Source organism: Eretmochelys imbricata, chromosome 13 (genome assembly GCF_965152235.1).
Source record: "Eretmochelys imbricata isolate rEreImb1 chromosome 13, rEreImb1.hap1, whole genome shotgun sequence".
NCBI classification, from domain to species: Eukaryota; Metazoa; Chordata; order Testudines; family Cheloniidae; genus Eretmochelys; species Eretmochelys imbricata.
The window spans coordinates 31853640-31871485 of record NC_135584.1 but is presented as its reverse complement, the minus strand read 5'-3'; the positions used below and the strand labels follow the sequence as shown (position 1 = coordinate 31871485).

Here is a 17846-nt window from a genome sequence, read left to right as displayed (position 1 = left end):
TTAAAATTGCCTCTGTTTGCCCTTCCCTTAATTTCCCTTCTGTTACCTCACTGAAAGATTCATTCCCCCTAACAACATAAACAGAACCTCTTGCAATTATCTGTGTGGGTAGCCAAAGTGCTGGAAAGAGTGTATCTTCAAAGGTAAGGCTGCTACTGCTCCAAATAGCCTGTTATTACTTGCAGCTAACCATAGGCACACGTGGCCTCCCAGATCTTCACCCAGTCACGTGCTTCTCCTTTTCACTTCCAGTCCAGGTTCTGCTGTACCCTAAGATGTTTGCTGTTCTTTCTGAAGAGATATTGGCAATTTCTTATATCCTTCTATTTTAGAGGAAGGGGAGTTCATGGTGCTTTAATGTATGTCTTGCATTGTCCATCAGCCTTCTTTAATATTTCTTTCCATTGCATCTTCATTAGATTTAGTTCCTTAAAACCTGCTTTCCTTATATCTAATGGTCTTATTTTGCTGCACATTCTCCTCCTTGGTCCATTCCTATCCCCTAATTATATACAACTCTAAACAAAGTTTTTTTCTTTTTCAAGTACTTCAGGAAAATTATGTATGCTGCTTAGCAATGATTTGGCCAAACAATGCATATTTAGCTACTTTAATCTTTCCTCCTAATTAATTGCCTTCAGCCCTCTGGTAATTTTCGTTGCTGGTTTCAGATTTCTTTCCAGTCTTTTGACATCTTTCTGTTGTTGGAGTTCCCACAACTGAAGACAATATTCCAAGGAGGGTGATGAGCTATTTATGCTAAGGGACTATGTTGGCAGAAGCCAAAATGGGTATAAATTGGCCATTCGTTCCTGGATAAATGTTTGATTATACCCAAAGTCTATGAGGGCCAGTGTCTTTTCACCCTCTTCATCTGAGATGGTGAGTTTCTTCAGGCCCTATTCTCTCCAGTTCAGAACTGCCCAAAGTTATACTCCTTGTAGTGGCAGTCGCGGAATCAGTGCCCCTGTTGTCCGCAGGAGTCATTAGGTCTGTCCCTTGTCTTCTGGCAGCTGTGTTACCTTCTTTCTGAATAGCAGCGAGCCCTTGCTCCTATGTAGGTTTGAGACGAGGGCACTTAAGCGTATATGTGACGGGTTGGATCACAGAAACCCCCTCGGGACTGCCACCTGATGTGCCAAGACTACTTCTGCTCCTGCTTTTCTGCCCTTCCTGAGCCAGACCCGCTAGCCTGCTGCAAACCCAGACCCAGGTCTGAACCACGTTCCCTAACAGTTGTAGGCTTAATTGAAAGCAGCTTGGGAAGTGTTCCTGTCTTTAACACTCAGATGCTCAACTCTCAATGGGGTCCAAACCCCAAATAAATCCATTTTACCCTATATAAAGCTTATACAGGGTAAACTCATAAATTGTTCACCCTCTATAACGCTGATAAAGAGAGATGCACAGCTGTTTGCCCCCCCCAGGTATTAATACATACTCTCGGTTAATTAATAAGTAAAAAGTGGTTTTATTAAATACAGAAAGTAGGATTTAAGTGGTTCCAAGTAGTAACAAACAGAACAAAGTGAATTACCAAGCAAAATAAAATAAAACATTGAAGTGTAAGCCTAGTACAGTAATAAAACTGAATACAGATAAAATCTCACCCTCAGAGATGTTTCAATAAGTTTCTTTCACTGGACGCCTTCCTAGTCTGGGCAAAATCCTTTCCCCTGGTACAGTCCTTTTTCCAGCTCAGGTGGTAGCTAGGGGATTTCTCATGATGGCTGCCCGCTTTGTTCTGTTCCACCCACTTGTATGTCTTTTGCATAAGCCGGGAATCCTTTGTCCCTCTCTGGGTTCCCACCCCTCCTTCTCAATGGAAAAACACCAGGTTAAAGATGGATTCCAGTTCAGGTGACATGATCACATGTCACTGTAAGACTTCATTACTCACTTGCCAGCACACATGTATACATGAAGACTTACAAGTAAAACAGAGCCATCCACAGTCAATTGTCCTGGTTAATGGGAGCCATCAAGATTCCAAAGCACCATTAATGGCCCACACTTTGCATAATTACAATAGGCCCTCAGAGTTATATTTCGTATTTCTAGTTTCATATACAAGAATGATACATTCATACAGATAGGATGAACACATTCAGTAGATTATAAGCTTTGTAATGATACCTTTCAAGAGACCTTTTGCATGAAGCATATTTCAGTTACATTATATTCACACTCATTAGCGTATTTTTATAAAAGCATATAGAGTGCAACATCACAGCATAAGCCTATTGTCACAGAGAAATCTGACCCATGGACCTGGAGGTGTGTTCCTGTCCCTCATGCTGCCGGTTGCTTGGATAACAGTCTGCATTTTCTATCACCACTTTTGGGTCCTTGGCTTATTTCCTTTTCTAGCATATCAGGAGCCATCATTCCCTTCGTAGAGGGCCCCTGAATGGCTTGAGTTACCAGATAGTCCTCCATGAGATATGTGGCCTCAGCTAGGGTTACTGGCCATTATCTGCAAACCCAGTCTAGACCAGCAGACAGAAGAATCTGTATGAACTGTTATAGGACTATGAGTTCAGCTACCTGGAGTCAATATAAAATCCCAGGCAAAAACTTCAGTGAGATAGATTTTAAGTTCTAAATATTATATCTATTAATTTAAAGCATTGTATATATTAAAATAAAAACACAATATTCTTCTCTTTGAAAGTCAAGGAATTCAAAGTTAAAGTTATAAAACCAACATTTTGAAAGTGAGAAAACCTTTGGCTTGGAAAGCTTGGGAATATTCAAATACAATTTAACAATAGCTTTAACTCTGCCACTTCACTCTTACTTATTTTCACTGTACTCATGGGAAAACCCCACAAGTTGTTACACAAACCGAAGTCTGTCTTGTTTTATATGGATTGCAATAGGATTTTTTGTTGTATGATGAAGTAATAGGCTAGAGGGTGGATCACATCTCAGGCTCATTGGATGTGTAAGGTGTTGATTGCTCTGACTGGTATAGTCAGGGTAACATGGAAGAAGATGGTCTCTGGCCTGTGTCCAAAGCCCAGTATGGGAGGATGAAAGAAAGGGTACTCATCAACTGTTATTCTTTGAGAGTCTGCACTTGCCCTACCTGGCCACTTTCCACAGCCCTCCAGCGCAGACGCACCAAAGTGAGAGCTGCACTGACAGTTGAGAAGTGAGTGTCAATTGCACTGCGGAAGCTCACGCCAGTTTGCAACTGGTTAGTTGGGAATCAATTTGGATCAGGAAATCCACTGTGGAGGCAGTTGTCATGCAAGTGTGCAGGGCAATTAATCACCTTCTGTAACATAGGACTGTGACTCTGGACAATGGGCAGTATATAGTGCATGGTTCTGCAGCAGTGGGATTCCCGAACTGGGGTGGGGAGATGGATGGCACACACATCCCTATTTTAACATCAAACTACCTTGGCACAGAAGACGTCAACAGAAAGGACTACTTTTCTATGAAGAGTGGAAACTGCAGCAGACTTTATATATACACAGAGAATATGAAACAATACCTCCTCCCACCCCACTGTCCTGCTGGTAATAGCTTATCTAAAGTGAGCATCAGGTTAGGCCATTTCCAGCACAAATCCAGGTTTTCTCACCCTCCACCCCCCCACACAAATTCACTCTCCTGCTGGTGATAGCCCATTCAAAGTGACAACTCTTTACACAATGTGCATGATAATGAAGTTAGGCCATTTCCTGCACAAATCCAGGTTCTCTCACTCCCTCACCCCCCTCCAAAAACCCACCCCCATACACACACAGACTCACTCTCCTGCTGGTAATAGCTCATCCAAACTGACCACTCTCCAAGTTTAAAACCAAGTTAAACCAGAACATCTGGGGGGGGGGGGGGTAGGAAAAAACAAGAGGAAATAGGCTACCTTGCATAATGACTTAGCCACTCCCAGTCTCTATTTAAGCCTAAATTAATAGTATCCAATTTGCAAAGATAAGCTATTACCAGCAGGACAGTGGGGTGGGAGGAGGTATTGTTTCATATTCTCTGTGTATATATAAAGTCTGCTGCAGTTTCCACGGTATGCATCTGATGAAGTGAGCTGTAGCTCACGAAAGCTCATGCTCAAATAAATTGGTTAGTCTCTAAGGTGCCACAAGGACTCCTTTTCTTTTTGCGAATACAGACTAACACGGCTGTTACTCTGAAACCATACTTTTCTATGGTAATGCAAGCACTGGTGGATCACCAGGGACATCAGTGTGGACTGGTCAGGAAAGGTGCATGGTGCACCCATCTTTAAGAACACGGAACTATTCAGAAAGCTGCAAGAAGGGATTTTCTTTCCCAACTGGCGGATTACCACTGGGAATGTTGCAATGCCAATAGTGATTGTGGGAGACCCAGCCTTCCCGTTGTTCCCATAGCTCATGAAGCCATACGCTGGCCACCTCGACAGCACCAAGGAGCGCGTCAGCTATCAGTTCAGTAGGTGCAGAATGACAGTTGAATGTGCCTTTGGTTGTTTGAATGGTTGCTGGCATTGTTTACTAACAAGATTGGACCGCTGAGGGAAAAAAAAATCTACATATAGCTGTCTGCTATGTCCTGCATAATATCTGTGATACAAAGGGGGAAAAGTTTCTGCCAGGTGGAAGTGGAGTGTCTGTCTGCTGGTTTTGAACAGCCAAATACCAGGGCTATAAGAAGAGCTCAACCATTGAAAAACCATTTTAATAGTGAGCAGTGTGTGTTGCTGTCGTGTGCTCTACCTCGCCTTGCTCTTTTGCAGCGTGGTATGAATCTTGTAGTGATTGCTGTGTACATAGGAATATAATGTTGTCAGTGTTCCTATTGTCTGTGAATGATGCTATGGGTTCTATGACAAAATGAAGTAACAGTAAATTGGTGGGTATCAGACCTGCTCAGCACCAGACAGCATATGTTGTGAAGTATAAAGATTAATTTTGTTCCAAAAAAATAGAATCTTATTCTGTAACATGAACCAGATAATTAAAAAAACATTTAAAACGTAACAAATTAAAGGAACAGAACTTATGAAAGGGAAAGAACACTCCATTTCAGGTACAAAACTTCAAAAATTTGTGGGCCTCTAAAGGGGAGGAGGTCGTCCTGTCTATCTGACCCCTCAGCAGCAGAGTTCAAAATGGTGACCAGAGCAGTCAATGTTGGGCATTGTTGGAGAGCTTCTGAAGGCCAATAAAAGTAGATCTAAGTAACACAGTGTCTACACTATCACTGCATTGACCTAACTATATCGACTGTGGCTCTACGCCTCTCAGGAAGATGGTGTTAGTATGTCAATATAGGGGGCACTTACTTTGGCGGGAGTCAAATATAAGTGAAGACACATCTACAGCTAGGTTGATGTAAGCTGTGCCTTGCATCGACCTAGCCGTGTAGTTTAGACCAGGCCTTGGTGTATTCGTCAAATAAGTCCTTAAACTGGTGCTTTGGTGGTCATATGTGAAATGACTGTTACTTAATTTGAAACTATTAGTTTAACTGCTGATTAGTAGTGTGAAATTTAATTTGTATCTGTCAAGGTTCCTTCCCCACTCTGAACTCTAGAGTACAGATGTGGGGACCTGCATGAAAACCCCCTAAGCTTATTCTTACCAGCTTAGGTTAAACGCTGCCACCACCAAAGTGTTACACAAAGAACAGGGGAAGTGCCCACTTGGAAATGTCTCCCCTCCCCGCCCCCATATCCCCCCAAGCACTACACCCCCTTTCCTAGGGAAGGCTTAATAAAAATCCTCACCAATTTGCATAGGTGAACACAGACCCAAACCCTTGGATCTTAAGAACAATTAAAAAGAAATCAGGTTCTTAAAAGAAGAATTTTAATTAAAGAAAAAGTAAAAGAATCACCTCAGTAAAATCAGGATGGTAAATACTTTACAGGGTAATCAGATTCAAAACATAGAGAATCCCTCTAGGCAAAACCTTAAGTTACAAAAAGACACAAATACATTCCCTCCAGCCCAGCTATTTTCTCAGCCATTTAAACAAAACATCTAACTAGATTGCTTACAAACTCTTTACAGGAGTTCTGACATGCATTCCTGCTCCGGTCCTGGCAAAAGCATCACACAGATAGAGAGAACCCTTTGTTTCTCCCCTCCTCCCCCAGCTTTGAAAGTATCTTATCTCCTCATTGCTCATTTTGGTCAGGTGCCAGCGAGGTTACCTTAGCTTCTTAACCCTTTACAGGTGAAAGGGTTTTTCCTCTGGCCAGGAGGGATTTAAAGATGTTTACCCTTCCCTTTATATTTAGGACAGTATCGCATAGTTTAATGGTGATTAGTCAGGTATAAAATCAAAGTTATTGTCTTTTAATAAGATTAAAGAGTGGCTAGCTGTATTTCACTCGCTGGGAAATGCAATTTTAAATGTATTTTTGTGTTAGAATTGCGTGGTTGTTCTAATCCGCTTTATTATTTGGCTGTAATAAAAGTTTTGCAGTACAATTATTTCTTCATTGTATTCATCTATTTTTTTTTTTGTCAGGCAGTATGATTTTGCCTAGTTTCCTTACTACTAATTTCAGGATATTGCACTGGAAACAATCTGTTGGATCATTGCATTTTATTAGCAACTTTGGGCCAAATTCTGCTCTTGGATCCACCTGTAGGATACTTACTGATTTTAAAAAGGGTGCCCCTGCTTGTGCATATGAAGACAGAATTTGTCCCTTAGAGTTGATTTCAATGTACGTATAGCATAAAGGATCCAATCTGACTCTAACTGGTTAAAAATGCAAGTATTTTAACTGACTGTGGGTACTATTTGCTTTTTCCACCACCAGTGCAGAACAGTGATTGTTTTAGGTAACCAGATAAAAACACAATATTCATAAGATATTTTAAGCTTCAAAATATCATAGTTTTAAAGTAATGATGCAAACAACTTTTTAAAACCAGTAATCTGAGTGTGGAACAGTTTCACCTTAGTGGTGTGACAAAGATGAGTCAGTAGTTGAATGGACTACAGAATGTGTTCCGTAGTGAAAAAGTAAAACATTTCATACCGTGTTAATCTAGGTATAAAGTTTATAGTCTAAGAAAATCTGTGTCTTTTAAACCTCAGATGGCAGGTGTAGTAACAAACTACCAAATTTTCAAATAAACTGCATAATTCCATGACCTCACTCTTGGTGCTGCTGAACTGCTCTATGACAGAACTATGCATCCAAACACACAGCGTCCATTCAGGCTTCAAGAGCAACAAGGTTTACTCTGAAAACTACTCCATTCTTGCATTACTAGTGATGGATTGTAATTATTGGTCTGTTGCGCTCTGCCTTCTACCATGACACCACTGAGGGATACTGCAGCTTGAATTGGAAGCAACATTTGTACTGAGGGAATCTCTTGCCAGGGCTCCTTGCTTTCTTTCTTGGCTTGACTACCCAGGCTGTAACGTATAAAACCATTTTCTTATCCAGAGTTGGGCTCCCAAACATGGTCTTTCGTTATCTGTCTTAGTAGGCGTGCGGAAAGCAATGGGATTCCAGGATTATTACTGATTATAGTGTTTGTATGGGCAGGACTTTGCAATCAAAATACACAGGACAGATGAATGATGGGTAAAAGGGTGCATTATCCTCATTTTACACATGGAGCTGATGCACAGAGGGTGTTTAAGCCAAAGGTTATACAGAAAGTTTGTGCCAGGACTGGGAATTGGATCTATATCTCCCAAGTCCCAGCCCAGTTCTTTAACTGCAGGATTGTCCTTCCTCTCTGGATGGGTATGATGCACTCTGTGTCACTCTATAACCCTCCCTATTCTCCACCACCTGCCAGGGCTGAAGGAAGGATGGTACTGTCAGGCTATGGAGGGATCATCGGTCCATCCTCACAACCACTCTGGAAGTCACCACATGAGCCTTGGGAACACCACGCAGCTCCAGAGCATTTTCCAAAAAGAAAACCTGACACATTTTTAGGGAATTTCCCCGTCCCTCTGTCTTCCCTAAGCCTCTCTGACTCTGCCCCATCCTCACCCCCTCTTTTACCCTTTCCTCTCTCCAGGTCTTTCTAGCCATCTCTATTGCACTCCCTCCCCACTTATCCCTCTACTTTATACTCACTCTCATTCTGTCTTCCTTCAGCCCTTCTACCCTTCATCTCCCACTTTGCCCCTATCTCTGTCTTCCCCTTCCCCTTTGGCACTGCTCCCCGAGTCCCTCCATCCTTCCTATATCACTTTTCCCCCATTTGTCTTTCTTCCCTCTGCTCCTCCTATGACCCTTGCTTCTCCTCCCCCTCTTGCTCTAAATCAAGGGGCTCATCAAATGCCCTGAACCACACTGAGGGTCTAATGGGGCTAATGAAACCTCCACTGTCAGCGCTGGTAGCTACTGCCAGACATTAGAATGAAGTTTTACGTTTGCTGTGAAGTGCCCTGGGCTACTCAGCAAAGCTTTCAGGTGCACTTCCCCTGAGCTGGAGCACCCAGTACCCTCCAGTCCGAAAGCACAAGCCCAAGAAGTACAAAACCATGCAAGAAAGAAAAAAGAGGGCAGGAGGCCAGAGGCAGAAGGTGTTAACAGAGAGCTGCCTTAACCTTCCCGTCCCTATCCCAAGTGCTCCATAACCAGATCCAGCCAATCAACACTCACCATTTCCAGATGTCCTCCATCAAAAAATTAGGTCCATGAGATGTTTTTCATCTCTAATTTCTAAGTTTAAAACAAACACTTGTGTGCAGTTTGGAAAATGTGGCTCTATTCTGAAAAGTGTCTTGGTACAAATGGCTTCATGGGGCTCTAGTTTTATTGTCCATCAGTAACTCACCTCCAGAGTAATTTTTGCTCCATTTACAAGAAAAATATGTTTTTTCTAATGGTCAGGACCCTGTCTGGAATCTAAGATATAAATTGTTTTATTTCCTTTTTGCACATCATTCCCAATAATAAAGATTCTGCCGCTAATTTATTTTTCTACTGAGGCAGCATCCACAATGTGGTAAGCATTCTCAACGTGCATAGGTTGACACAGGTCTTGTGTACACTAGAGAAACACACAGATCTAAGCACCATTTTAATCTCCTAATCTATGTTCTTTGCACTCACACATGAAAGTGCTCCAAATGGTTTATAAGCACACTACAAACCAAGCAGAGTAGAATATGTTTTATTGGGGCTAAATACCAGTTTAGCCTGAGCTGTTTTAATGCCAATTTTGATGCAGAGAAGCTGAAACAGTTCAACCCTGTTCTCCTACTAATGTCCCACAGTGCACTTGGAGCCTTGCAAAATCTCCCAGAATGCACTGGTCTGGAGAATGGGTTCATTGCAGCTGAAACAGTTTAGGTACGTGCTAGGGTTTGTCTGCATGAACACTTAGTTCATGGCAAGCTGAGCTGTAAATCTGCCACGCGCTGAGTTTCCGTGGGTATGCGTGGACTCTGCTGCTGTGAACTAAAAGTTTCCTAGTGCACTTTAATCTACTCCCATTTCAAAGCAAGGTAGATCAAAGCTTTTTGTGCACTGTAGCAGGGTCCATGTAGACATTTAGTGCACAGCAGGTTACAAAATAAGTGGCAATGTGGGGTGTACAGAAATCCTTAGGCTATGTCTGCACTACAAAGTACCTTGATTATCACTACAAAAGGTGTCGTCATTGTCGTCTTCTTCTCCCCCCCTCCCCCCCCCCTCCCCCCCCCCCCCCGGCTCTCCTGCTGGTAATAGCTCACCTTACCTGATCACTCTTGTTACAGTATGTTCACCCATTGTTCCATGTTCTCTATGTATATAAATCTCCCCACTGTATTTTCCACTGAATGCATCCGATGAAGTGAGCTGTAGCTCACGAAAGCTTATGCTCAAATAAATTTGTTAGTCTCTAAGGTGCCACAAGTACTCCTTTTCTTTTTGCAGATACAGGCTAACACGGCTGCTACTCTGAAAACTACATACTATGAGTCTCAGCTTGCACAGACGTACCCATACTAGCTCTCATGTGAGCTAATATGCTAAAAACAGTAGTATGGCTGTGGTAGCATGGACAATGGAAGCGGTGGTAGCAGGAGCTAGCCATCCTGAGTACATACCCTCCTGAACCCCATGGGTATGTACTTGAGGCAGCCAGTCCATTCCACTGCTTCCCATGCTACCACAGCTTCCCTATTTGTAGTGTTCTAGTTCAGATGAGAGCTAGCATGAGTATGTCTACACAAGCAGGGAATCACACCGCTAGCTCATAGTATAGACACAGCCTTAGTGTGGACATGATTCAAACCTGCAGCGATTCTTAAACTGATACAGCATGGCTAATGAGGACACAGAGGCAGTTCAGTACAGTCAGTTTAATTACAACAGGTTCAGTTCCCTGAAGTAGAGAAATGAGCTTGGACAGACTCCAGTGCTGCCTTCTGTATCCGGTGTGGCTCTGCAAGGCTTACAGGAATAAAAAACAATACAAACATATTGTCACCAAGGCTTTATCTACATTTGGGACATTTTTCCCAAAATTCAGTCTGGTTTTAAAACTGATTGGAACTGCAGTGGCTCCAGCAGGCAGAGGCATTTTTATAACCTGCTTTCTGAGGGCTTCACTAATTTGAAGAATGATTCACCTACGGTAGCCTCGTCTGTGCTGCAGCTCCAGCCATTTTTGAAACAGTTTTAATATTCAGGTAGATTTCTCCACTGTAGACTAGTCTGAAATCCAGCAGATCAGACTTTAAATACACAGAAGGCAAGTTTTGTGAAAGTAAAATTGTGCCATTTTTATTGAGGAACTTTTCTAACCAGAGCAGAATATTATTTATACTTATAGCACTTTCCATGCTGTAGTGAGATTTGTAAGGAATTTAAAATAAAAATAGGTTTTTTTACTCTTTTAAGGTCTGAAGAAGCCATTGGAAATCAAACCAACTTCTCTGGTGCTTGTTCTCTTGCAGGATGTGTCTGGTACGAATGAAACAGGAGGGTCGAGCTGGGAAATACATGTGTCGCTATATAGTTCATTCTATGTGGGAAGACGTTGAACAGCGTGGTAAGGTGATGGGGGTAAGTCATCTTTGTCTAGTGTTGACTTTCTTGATTATTTTGATGACCCAAACCATGTAATATTTTGTGACCTGGGACATATTAGAACAGTGGCTGTGGGATTAAGGTGGTGCAAGACTTGGTCTGACTGGTTTCAGCTGGGATTTCAGTATTCCATGTACCTAGGACAGTGGATGGGAACGGGGAGAGAGGACAGAGTTTCTACATAATGCTTTAACTAACCACAAGTACAATCTACAGTTTGGATTCTCTGCATATCTGGTCCTGATCTCAGAAGGGAGCTTATAAAGGAACAAACTTATAAAGGAACTTCAGGGGCAGTTCAGTCACAAGTTAAGGGCTTAATGCAGGAAGCACTGAGTGAGGTTCTTTAGCCTGTACTGTGCAGAAGGTCACCCAAGGTAATCACAATGGTCCCTTCTGGCCTTAAAGTCTTCGAATCAGAGTGTGCCACTGCATACCAGCATTGGTATGGGGCCTCAGAGATCACAATGCATGGGGCAGCAGCACTAGGAGATGACCTTCACAAACCTTGAAGTATAGTGACCTCTGCAGGGCTGATGGAAATGAATGTCCTTGTCTTCACAGGACTCCAGTACTTCTGCAGGCAATGGTTGGACGGGGAGGCAATGCCTATTGTGACTTGTATTGGGAAAAGAGGGAACTGCTGTTATGCTATTGCTGGAAAAAAAGGGGATTGTTTAGGATTAAAGTAAACAGAACAAATAGAAAACCTAGAAGGGTTAATATACCAGTGCCCCAGTTACTAAAGAAACAAGAAGCCAAGGCAGGGTCAGCTAGGGAGCTGGGTCAAGTAACATTCAAAAGAGGGAATATTAACCATAGGTCAGAAGTAATCTTGTCTCCTTTCTCCCACGCTCCCTTTTGTTTCTAAATTGCACTAATTGTATTGTGAGCTCTTTGGGCAGCCCTCTCTTCTGTATGTGCAATGGGTCCACAACACTTTCAGATACTGCTAATGAGAGTGTGCAAGGGAGTGTCTCTCTATTAGGTGTACAGTCTTCTCTTTTCATTGCTCAGAGAGTCCTGGGAAGTGTTGATTCTGGGAGATTTCAGTTGCTCCCTCAGTGACAACTATTCTTTTTTTTTTTTTAGTTGCCTGAAACTTTCTGAGAACTCTGCTGTCCAGGTGCTTTACTCAGTTAGTTACAGAAAGTGCACACAAGGCAGCCCCCTGTTGGATCTAGTCTTTGGAATAGATCTGAATTTAGGAGTTTCTGTGTCTCCTGTAAATCATGCTATCCCCATTCCCTGCAAAGCTCCCCTTGAAGACTTAGAAAGAATCTTCAGAAATCAGTCTTATCTAATCAGGGACCGCACTAAAATGTATAAATACACTAAAATGTATTCAGCGTGGTTGTGTGGTTACTGTATGATGTCAGTACCAACCAGAGTTAAAGTTGTGTGTGTGACCTAACTGTATGTTTCCATACCTCAGCATGTTTAGATTTCTTTTAACCTTAATTCTGAATTTCCTAGGTTTATGTCGCTTGGTTTGTGATAATGACAGCATCCCTATAATGTATTTGCCTCTAAGTTACTTTAGATGTGTTCTCAGCTGTAACTCCATTTTACCATAGCTTTTGTCTGGGAACACCAAATATTTAAAGAGAACACTTGTATGTATCTACAGGCTTGATCCCACAGACTGCTCCTTTAAGAACATAAGAAGGGCCATACTGGGTCAGACCAAAGGTCTGTCTAGCCCAGTATCTTGTCTTCCGACAGTGGCCAATGCCAGGTGCCCCAGAGGGAATGAACAGAACAGATAATCATCTAGTGATCCATCCCCTGTTGCCCATTCCCAGCTTCTGGAAAACAGAGGCTAGGGACACCATCCCTGTTCATCCTGGCTAATAGCCATTGATGGACCTATCCTACATGAACTTATCTAGTTCTTTTTAGAACTCTGTTATAGTTTTGGCCTTCACAACATCCTTTGGCAAGGAGTTCCACAGGTTGACTGCATTTTGTGAAAAAATGCTTCCTTTTTGTTTGTTTTAAATCTGCTGCCTATTAATTTCATTTGGTGACCCTTAGTTTTTGTGTTATGAGGAGTAAATAATAGTTCCTTGTTTACTTTCTCCACACCAGTCATGATTTTATAGACCTCTGTCGTATCCCCCCCTTAGTTGTTGTCTCTTTTCCAAGCTGAAAAGTCCCAGTCTTATTAATCTCTCCTCATATTGCAGCCGTTCCATACCCTTAATCATTTTTGTTGCCCTTTTCTGAATCTTTTCCAATTCCAATAAAACTTGTTCGAGATGGGGCGACCATATCTGCATGCAGTATTCAGCATGTGTGGGCGTACCATGGATTTATATAGAGGCAATATGATATTTTCTGTCTTATTATCTATCCCTTTTTTAGTGATTCCCAACAGTCTGTTCGTTTTTTTGACTGCCTTTGCACATTGACTGGGTGTTTTCAGAGAACTATCCACAATGACTCCAAGATCTCTTTCTTGAGTGGTAACAGCTAATTTAGACCCTATCATTTTATATGTATAGTTGAGATTATGTTTTCCAATGTGCATTACTTTGCAGTCATCAACATTGAATTTCATCTGCCATTTTATTGCCCAGTCACTCACTTTTGAGAGATCCTTTTGTAGCGCTTCGCAGTCTGCTTTGGACTTAACTATACTGAGTAGTTTTGTATCAGCTGCAATTTTGCCACCTCACTGTTTACCCCTTTTCCCAGATCATTTATGAATATGTTGAATAGGACTGGTCCCAGTACAGACCCCTGGGGGACACCACTGTTTACCTCTCTCCATTCTGAAAATTGACCATTTATTCCTATCTTTTGTTACCTATCTTTTAACCAGTTACTGATCCATGAGAGGACCTTCCCTTTGTCCCACAACAGCTTACTTTGCTTAAGAGCCTTTGGTGAGGGACCTTGTCAAAGGCTTTCAGAAAATCTAAGTAAACTATATCCACTGGATCCCCCTTGTCCACATGCTTGTTTAGCCCCCTCAAAGAATTCTAGTAGATTGATGAGGCATGATTTCCCTTTACAAAAACCATGTTGACTCTTCTCCAACAAATTATGTTAATCTGTGTGCCTGACAATTTTGTTCTTTAGCAGGCTTCCTGCTTCTGATGTACTTAACGTTTTTTTGCTATTACTTTTTGAGTCTTTGGCTAGCTGTTCTTCAAATTCCTTTTTGGCCTTCCTAATTATATTTTTACACTTCATATTTGTCAGAGTTTATGCTCCTTTCTATCTTCCTCACTAGGATTTAACTTCCACTTTCTAAAGGATGCCTTTTTGCCTCTCACTGCTTCTTTTACTTTGTTATTTAGCCACAGTGGCACTTTTTTGGTTCTTTTACTGTGTATTTTAATTTGGGGTATACATTTAAGTTGAGCCTCTATTATGGTGTCTTTTAAAAGTTTCCATTCAGCTTGCAGGGATTTCACTTTTTGCGCTGTACCTTTTAATTTCAGTTAATATTGTTTGTTGGACTTGTGGTGAAATATAGATGTTTCTAAGATCTTAGGATTTCTTTTGCTCCTATTCATTGCTTCATTTGGGCATGTAACTCATCTCAGATAGTCTTGTCAATTTATCCCCTCCTCTCTGCCAGTGTTGCCAGCCTAATACACTCTTTTACCCCTCCTCCCACAGTTGACTGTGTGATTTCTTACAACACCTGCTAAGCATGGACCTCCACCTCTGAGCTGATCTTTCCCTTAGGGCTCCGTTATGCTGAAACACCTACAAGAAATTAGCTAAACAATGGCTAGAAGAGGGGCAGCTGGGACAGTCCTTAGTATTTTGCCTGCTGCTACACACACGCACCTAAAATTGTGCTCAAGGCTTCATTAAGGTGAGCTTTGTGGAATGATCTGCCTTCTGCTTATCACCCAGGCACTACGTTCAGCCAGTTAGCTGATCCAAAATGGGCACCCAGATCTTCTCTCCAGTAGTCCAGTCCATCTCTAATTAATCTACATTCTGCCTTTGAGAGATAAGGCTATGTGTGCAGTACAGCTTATGTTGGCGTAACTCATGTCGCTAAGGGATGTGAATAAACCACCCCCTGTGCGACGTAAGTTACACCAACCTAAGCGCTGCTGTGGACAGCAGTATGTCAGTTGGAGAGCTTCTGCCACTGACGTAGCTTCTGCCATTCATGAAGGTGGTTTTATTATGCCGACAGTAGAGCTCTCTCCTATCAGCATATAGCGTCTTGACCAGATGTGCTGCAGCAGCGCCGCTGCGGTGCTGTGGCAGGCTCATTCTGCCGATTTTGCCACCTGGGTGAGAGGGCAGTGGGGGAAAGGGAGGAGCTCTTTCTCATCTTGTCACACACCTCTTCGAAGGCTCTGTGGAGGAACTCTCTAAAGTAAGGATAGAGAGGTTCAGAGGGTTTCTGTCCCCACTTACGATGGTGCATGTTCTGGGCTAAACCTTTACCTTGCTTCCTCAGGAGTTTGAGGTTTCTAACTTGGAGCCATTGCAACAGCTGAGAATAGCCAGAGCCTAGTGGTACTGTGGCCATGTCCCTTCCCCTCCAACAATGCTCCTGAAACCCTCCAATGCTGTGAGAGAGTGATATACAGCTGGTACACCAACTCTGTGGCACACTGGTAAATCTCCTCCACCAGCAATGTTCTTCAATGGCCTGATCTGCTGTTTTTATGACCCCTTCATTCTGCCAGAGCAGGGTAAAAAGGCCATTGTTTTCCAGGTGGAATCCGAGGTTTTTTTCACCAGCCTCCATAAGGCAGTTCTTTCATTGCTTGTACTCACTATGGGATTGGAAGTCAGGGTTGCCTCTTGGGGATCTTCATTAGCGGGTGGTCATTTTTAAAGTCTGGGAGCCCTAGTTCACTCTCAACCTAATCAAGCCATTTGAACTAGGTCGGAAAAGAAATTTTTCAGATCATCTTGCATGGGGTCAAATTTATCTCAGTATCTGGGTCAAATTATATCTGAAAGTATGGTTCATGAAAAATGTCTCTTAGATATTAGGGAGTCTTAAATATGGACATTGGTCTGAACTCCCATAAGCCTGCTATCTCTAATCCATACTCCCATCCTTAGAACTTTTTCTCTAAAAGGTGCTCTTGCAGGGCATGCAAGGTTGGTCTTGTTCTGTTTCCCAAGTTCTGGAGTTCCTCCAGGAGGAAGTGGAGAATGAAGTCAGTCTTGAGAAACCACAAGGACCAAGTTTTGACCTTAGGGACTATTGGAGGAGATGCTGAAAATTCTTTTATTGGATTGCACTGCTTAATTCCAAGATGCTGTCCAGCCAAAGCAAATCTCCTGGTCAGGCCTGAGTCAATTGTCTTGTCCTAGGCTGTTTAATCTGCTCTTTCTACCAGCTTTCTCTTTCCCTATTGGAGCTTCTAGCTTCTGTTAGCTTTTTCTGAGTGTCATTGGAAGCCACCAAAAATATAATTACCAGGGCAGCCCTCCTCGTTAAATATTCCTTTCTGATTTCTGAGTAGCTACTTCCTAGATGAATTTCAGATTCTGGCTTTTGTCCTGCCTTACTTCAGATAAAGGGAAGATCACAGCATGCTTTTAGGTCCTTGAAGTATCTCATGCACTGCTCCCAGGAGGTTAAGAAATCCAGTTTGTTCTGGTCTAGACATATAAGAAAGGTCTAGAGGGTCAGGTTCTCATTCTCAAACAGATGGATTCATTCCTGTACTAAGGAGGCATAAATGGCGGGAAGGTCTCCACTACCTCTTAGGAATTAAAGCTCATGAGAGAGTATGGTTTCCTGGGCCAAAAGAGAATCTGCATCTGTATGAAATTTGCTAGTCCACCTTTGTGCAGCCCTGAAGAGAAAAGGAAACTGTTTCTGTCTTAAAAACTGGATTTCTGCAAGGGAATCCACCAGTCTGAACTTCCACTGGGTTGCGTAAAGAGTTCAGTAAATTATAGCTGCTAAGGTAGTTTTTGTATGCAGTGTTGTTGTAGCTGTGTCGGTCCCACGATATTAGAGAGACAAGGTGGATGAGGTAATGTCTTTTACTGGACCAACTTCTGTTGGTGAGAGAGACAACCTTTGAAGCTACAAGGAACAAGATCTTCTTCGGGGCTGGGACATACTCAGAGGGTATGTCTACACTGCCATTAGACACCCGCAGCTGCCTGTGCCAGCTGACTCTCACTAAGGGGCTGTTTAATTATCGTATAGACATTTGGGCTAGGGCTGCAGCCTGAGTTTTGGGACCTTATCAGAGGCTCCAGATAGTTTAGCATAAGTAGTTAGCACCTATTCTATGGGATAATTCAAGGTAAAGTGGGTCATTAACACCCCAGCAGTCATAGGACAAAAATGGGGGGTTAGTGGGTTACAGATTGTTGTAATAAGCCAGTGTCTTTATTAAAACCATATCAAAGTTATAAATTTAAGCTCCGAGACTCATCTTTTGAAAGGATTATGTATGTTTCCTTTGAGGATGAGGACTGATAGGTCAGATATGTAGTGATCACTTTGTGAAAGGTGTTCACCCACAAGTGTATGGTATTGTTTTCTTTTATCATTTTCCTGTGGGAGTTCATTTGAGAGTGTAGTGATTGTCCGTCTGGTTTCACCCACACAGTTGTTGTTGTGGCGGCATTTAGTGCACTGGATGAGGTACAGCACATGTTGTGATAGGTATGAGTAGGACCCATGGATCTTGAAAGGTGTTTTGTGGGGAGTGTTGATCATACAGCAATCTGTAACACATTAACCCCCCTTTTTGTCCTATGACTATAGTGTGTTAATGGGCCACTTCACCTTGAAAAGTAAGAGCAGTAGGACAAGGGAACAGACTGTTTGGGGAGGTTGTGTAAGCTCCTTCACTGAAGGTTT

The 17846-nt window shown here is 42.4% G+C and overlaps 1 protein-coding gene across 1 annotated transcript in view; it reads left to right on the top strand.

Moving 5' to 3' along the window:
* Positions 1-17846, top strand: part of UQCC1 (ubiquinol-cytochrome c reductase complex assembly factor 1) — a 94730-nt gene that overhangs the window by 43545 nt on the left and 33339 nt on the right. Inside the window, exon 7 of the mRNA XM_077831869.1 lies at positions 10891-10999. Within this exon, the coding sequence (XP_077687995.1) occupies positions 10891-10999 (109 nt within the window). The remainder of the gene's footprint in view (positions 1-10890; positions 11000-17846) is intronic.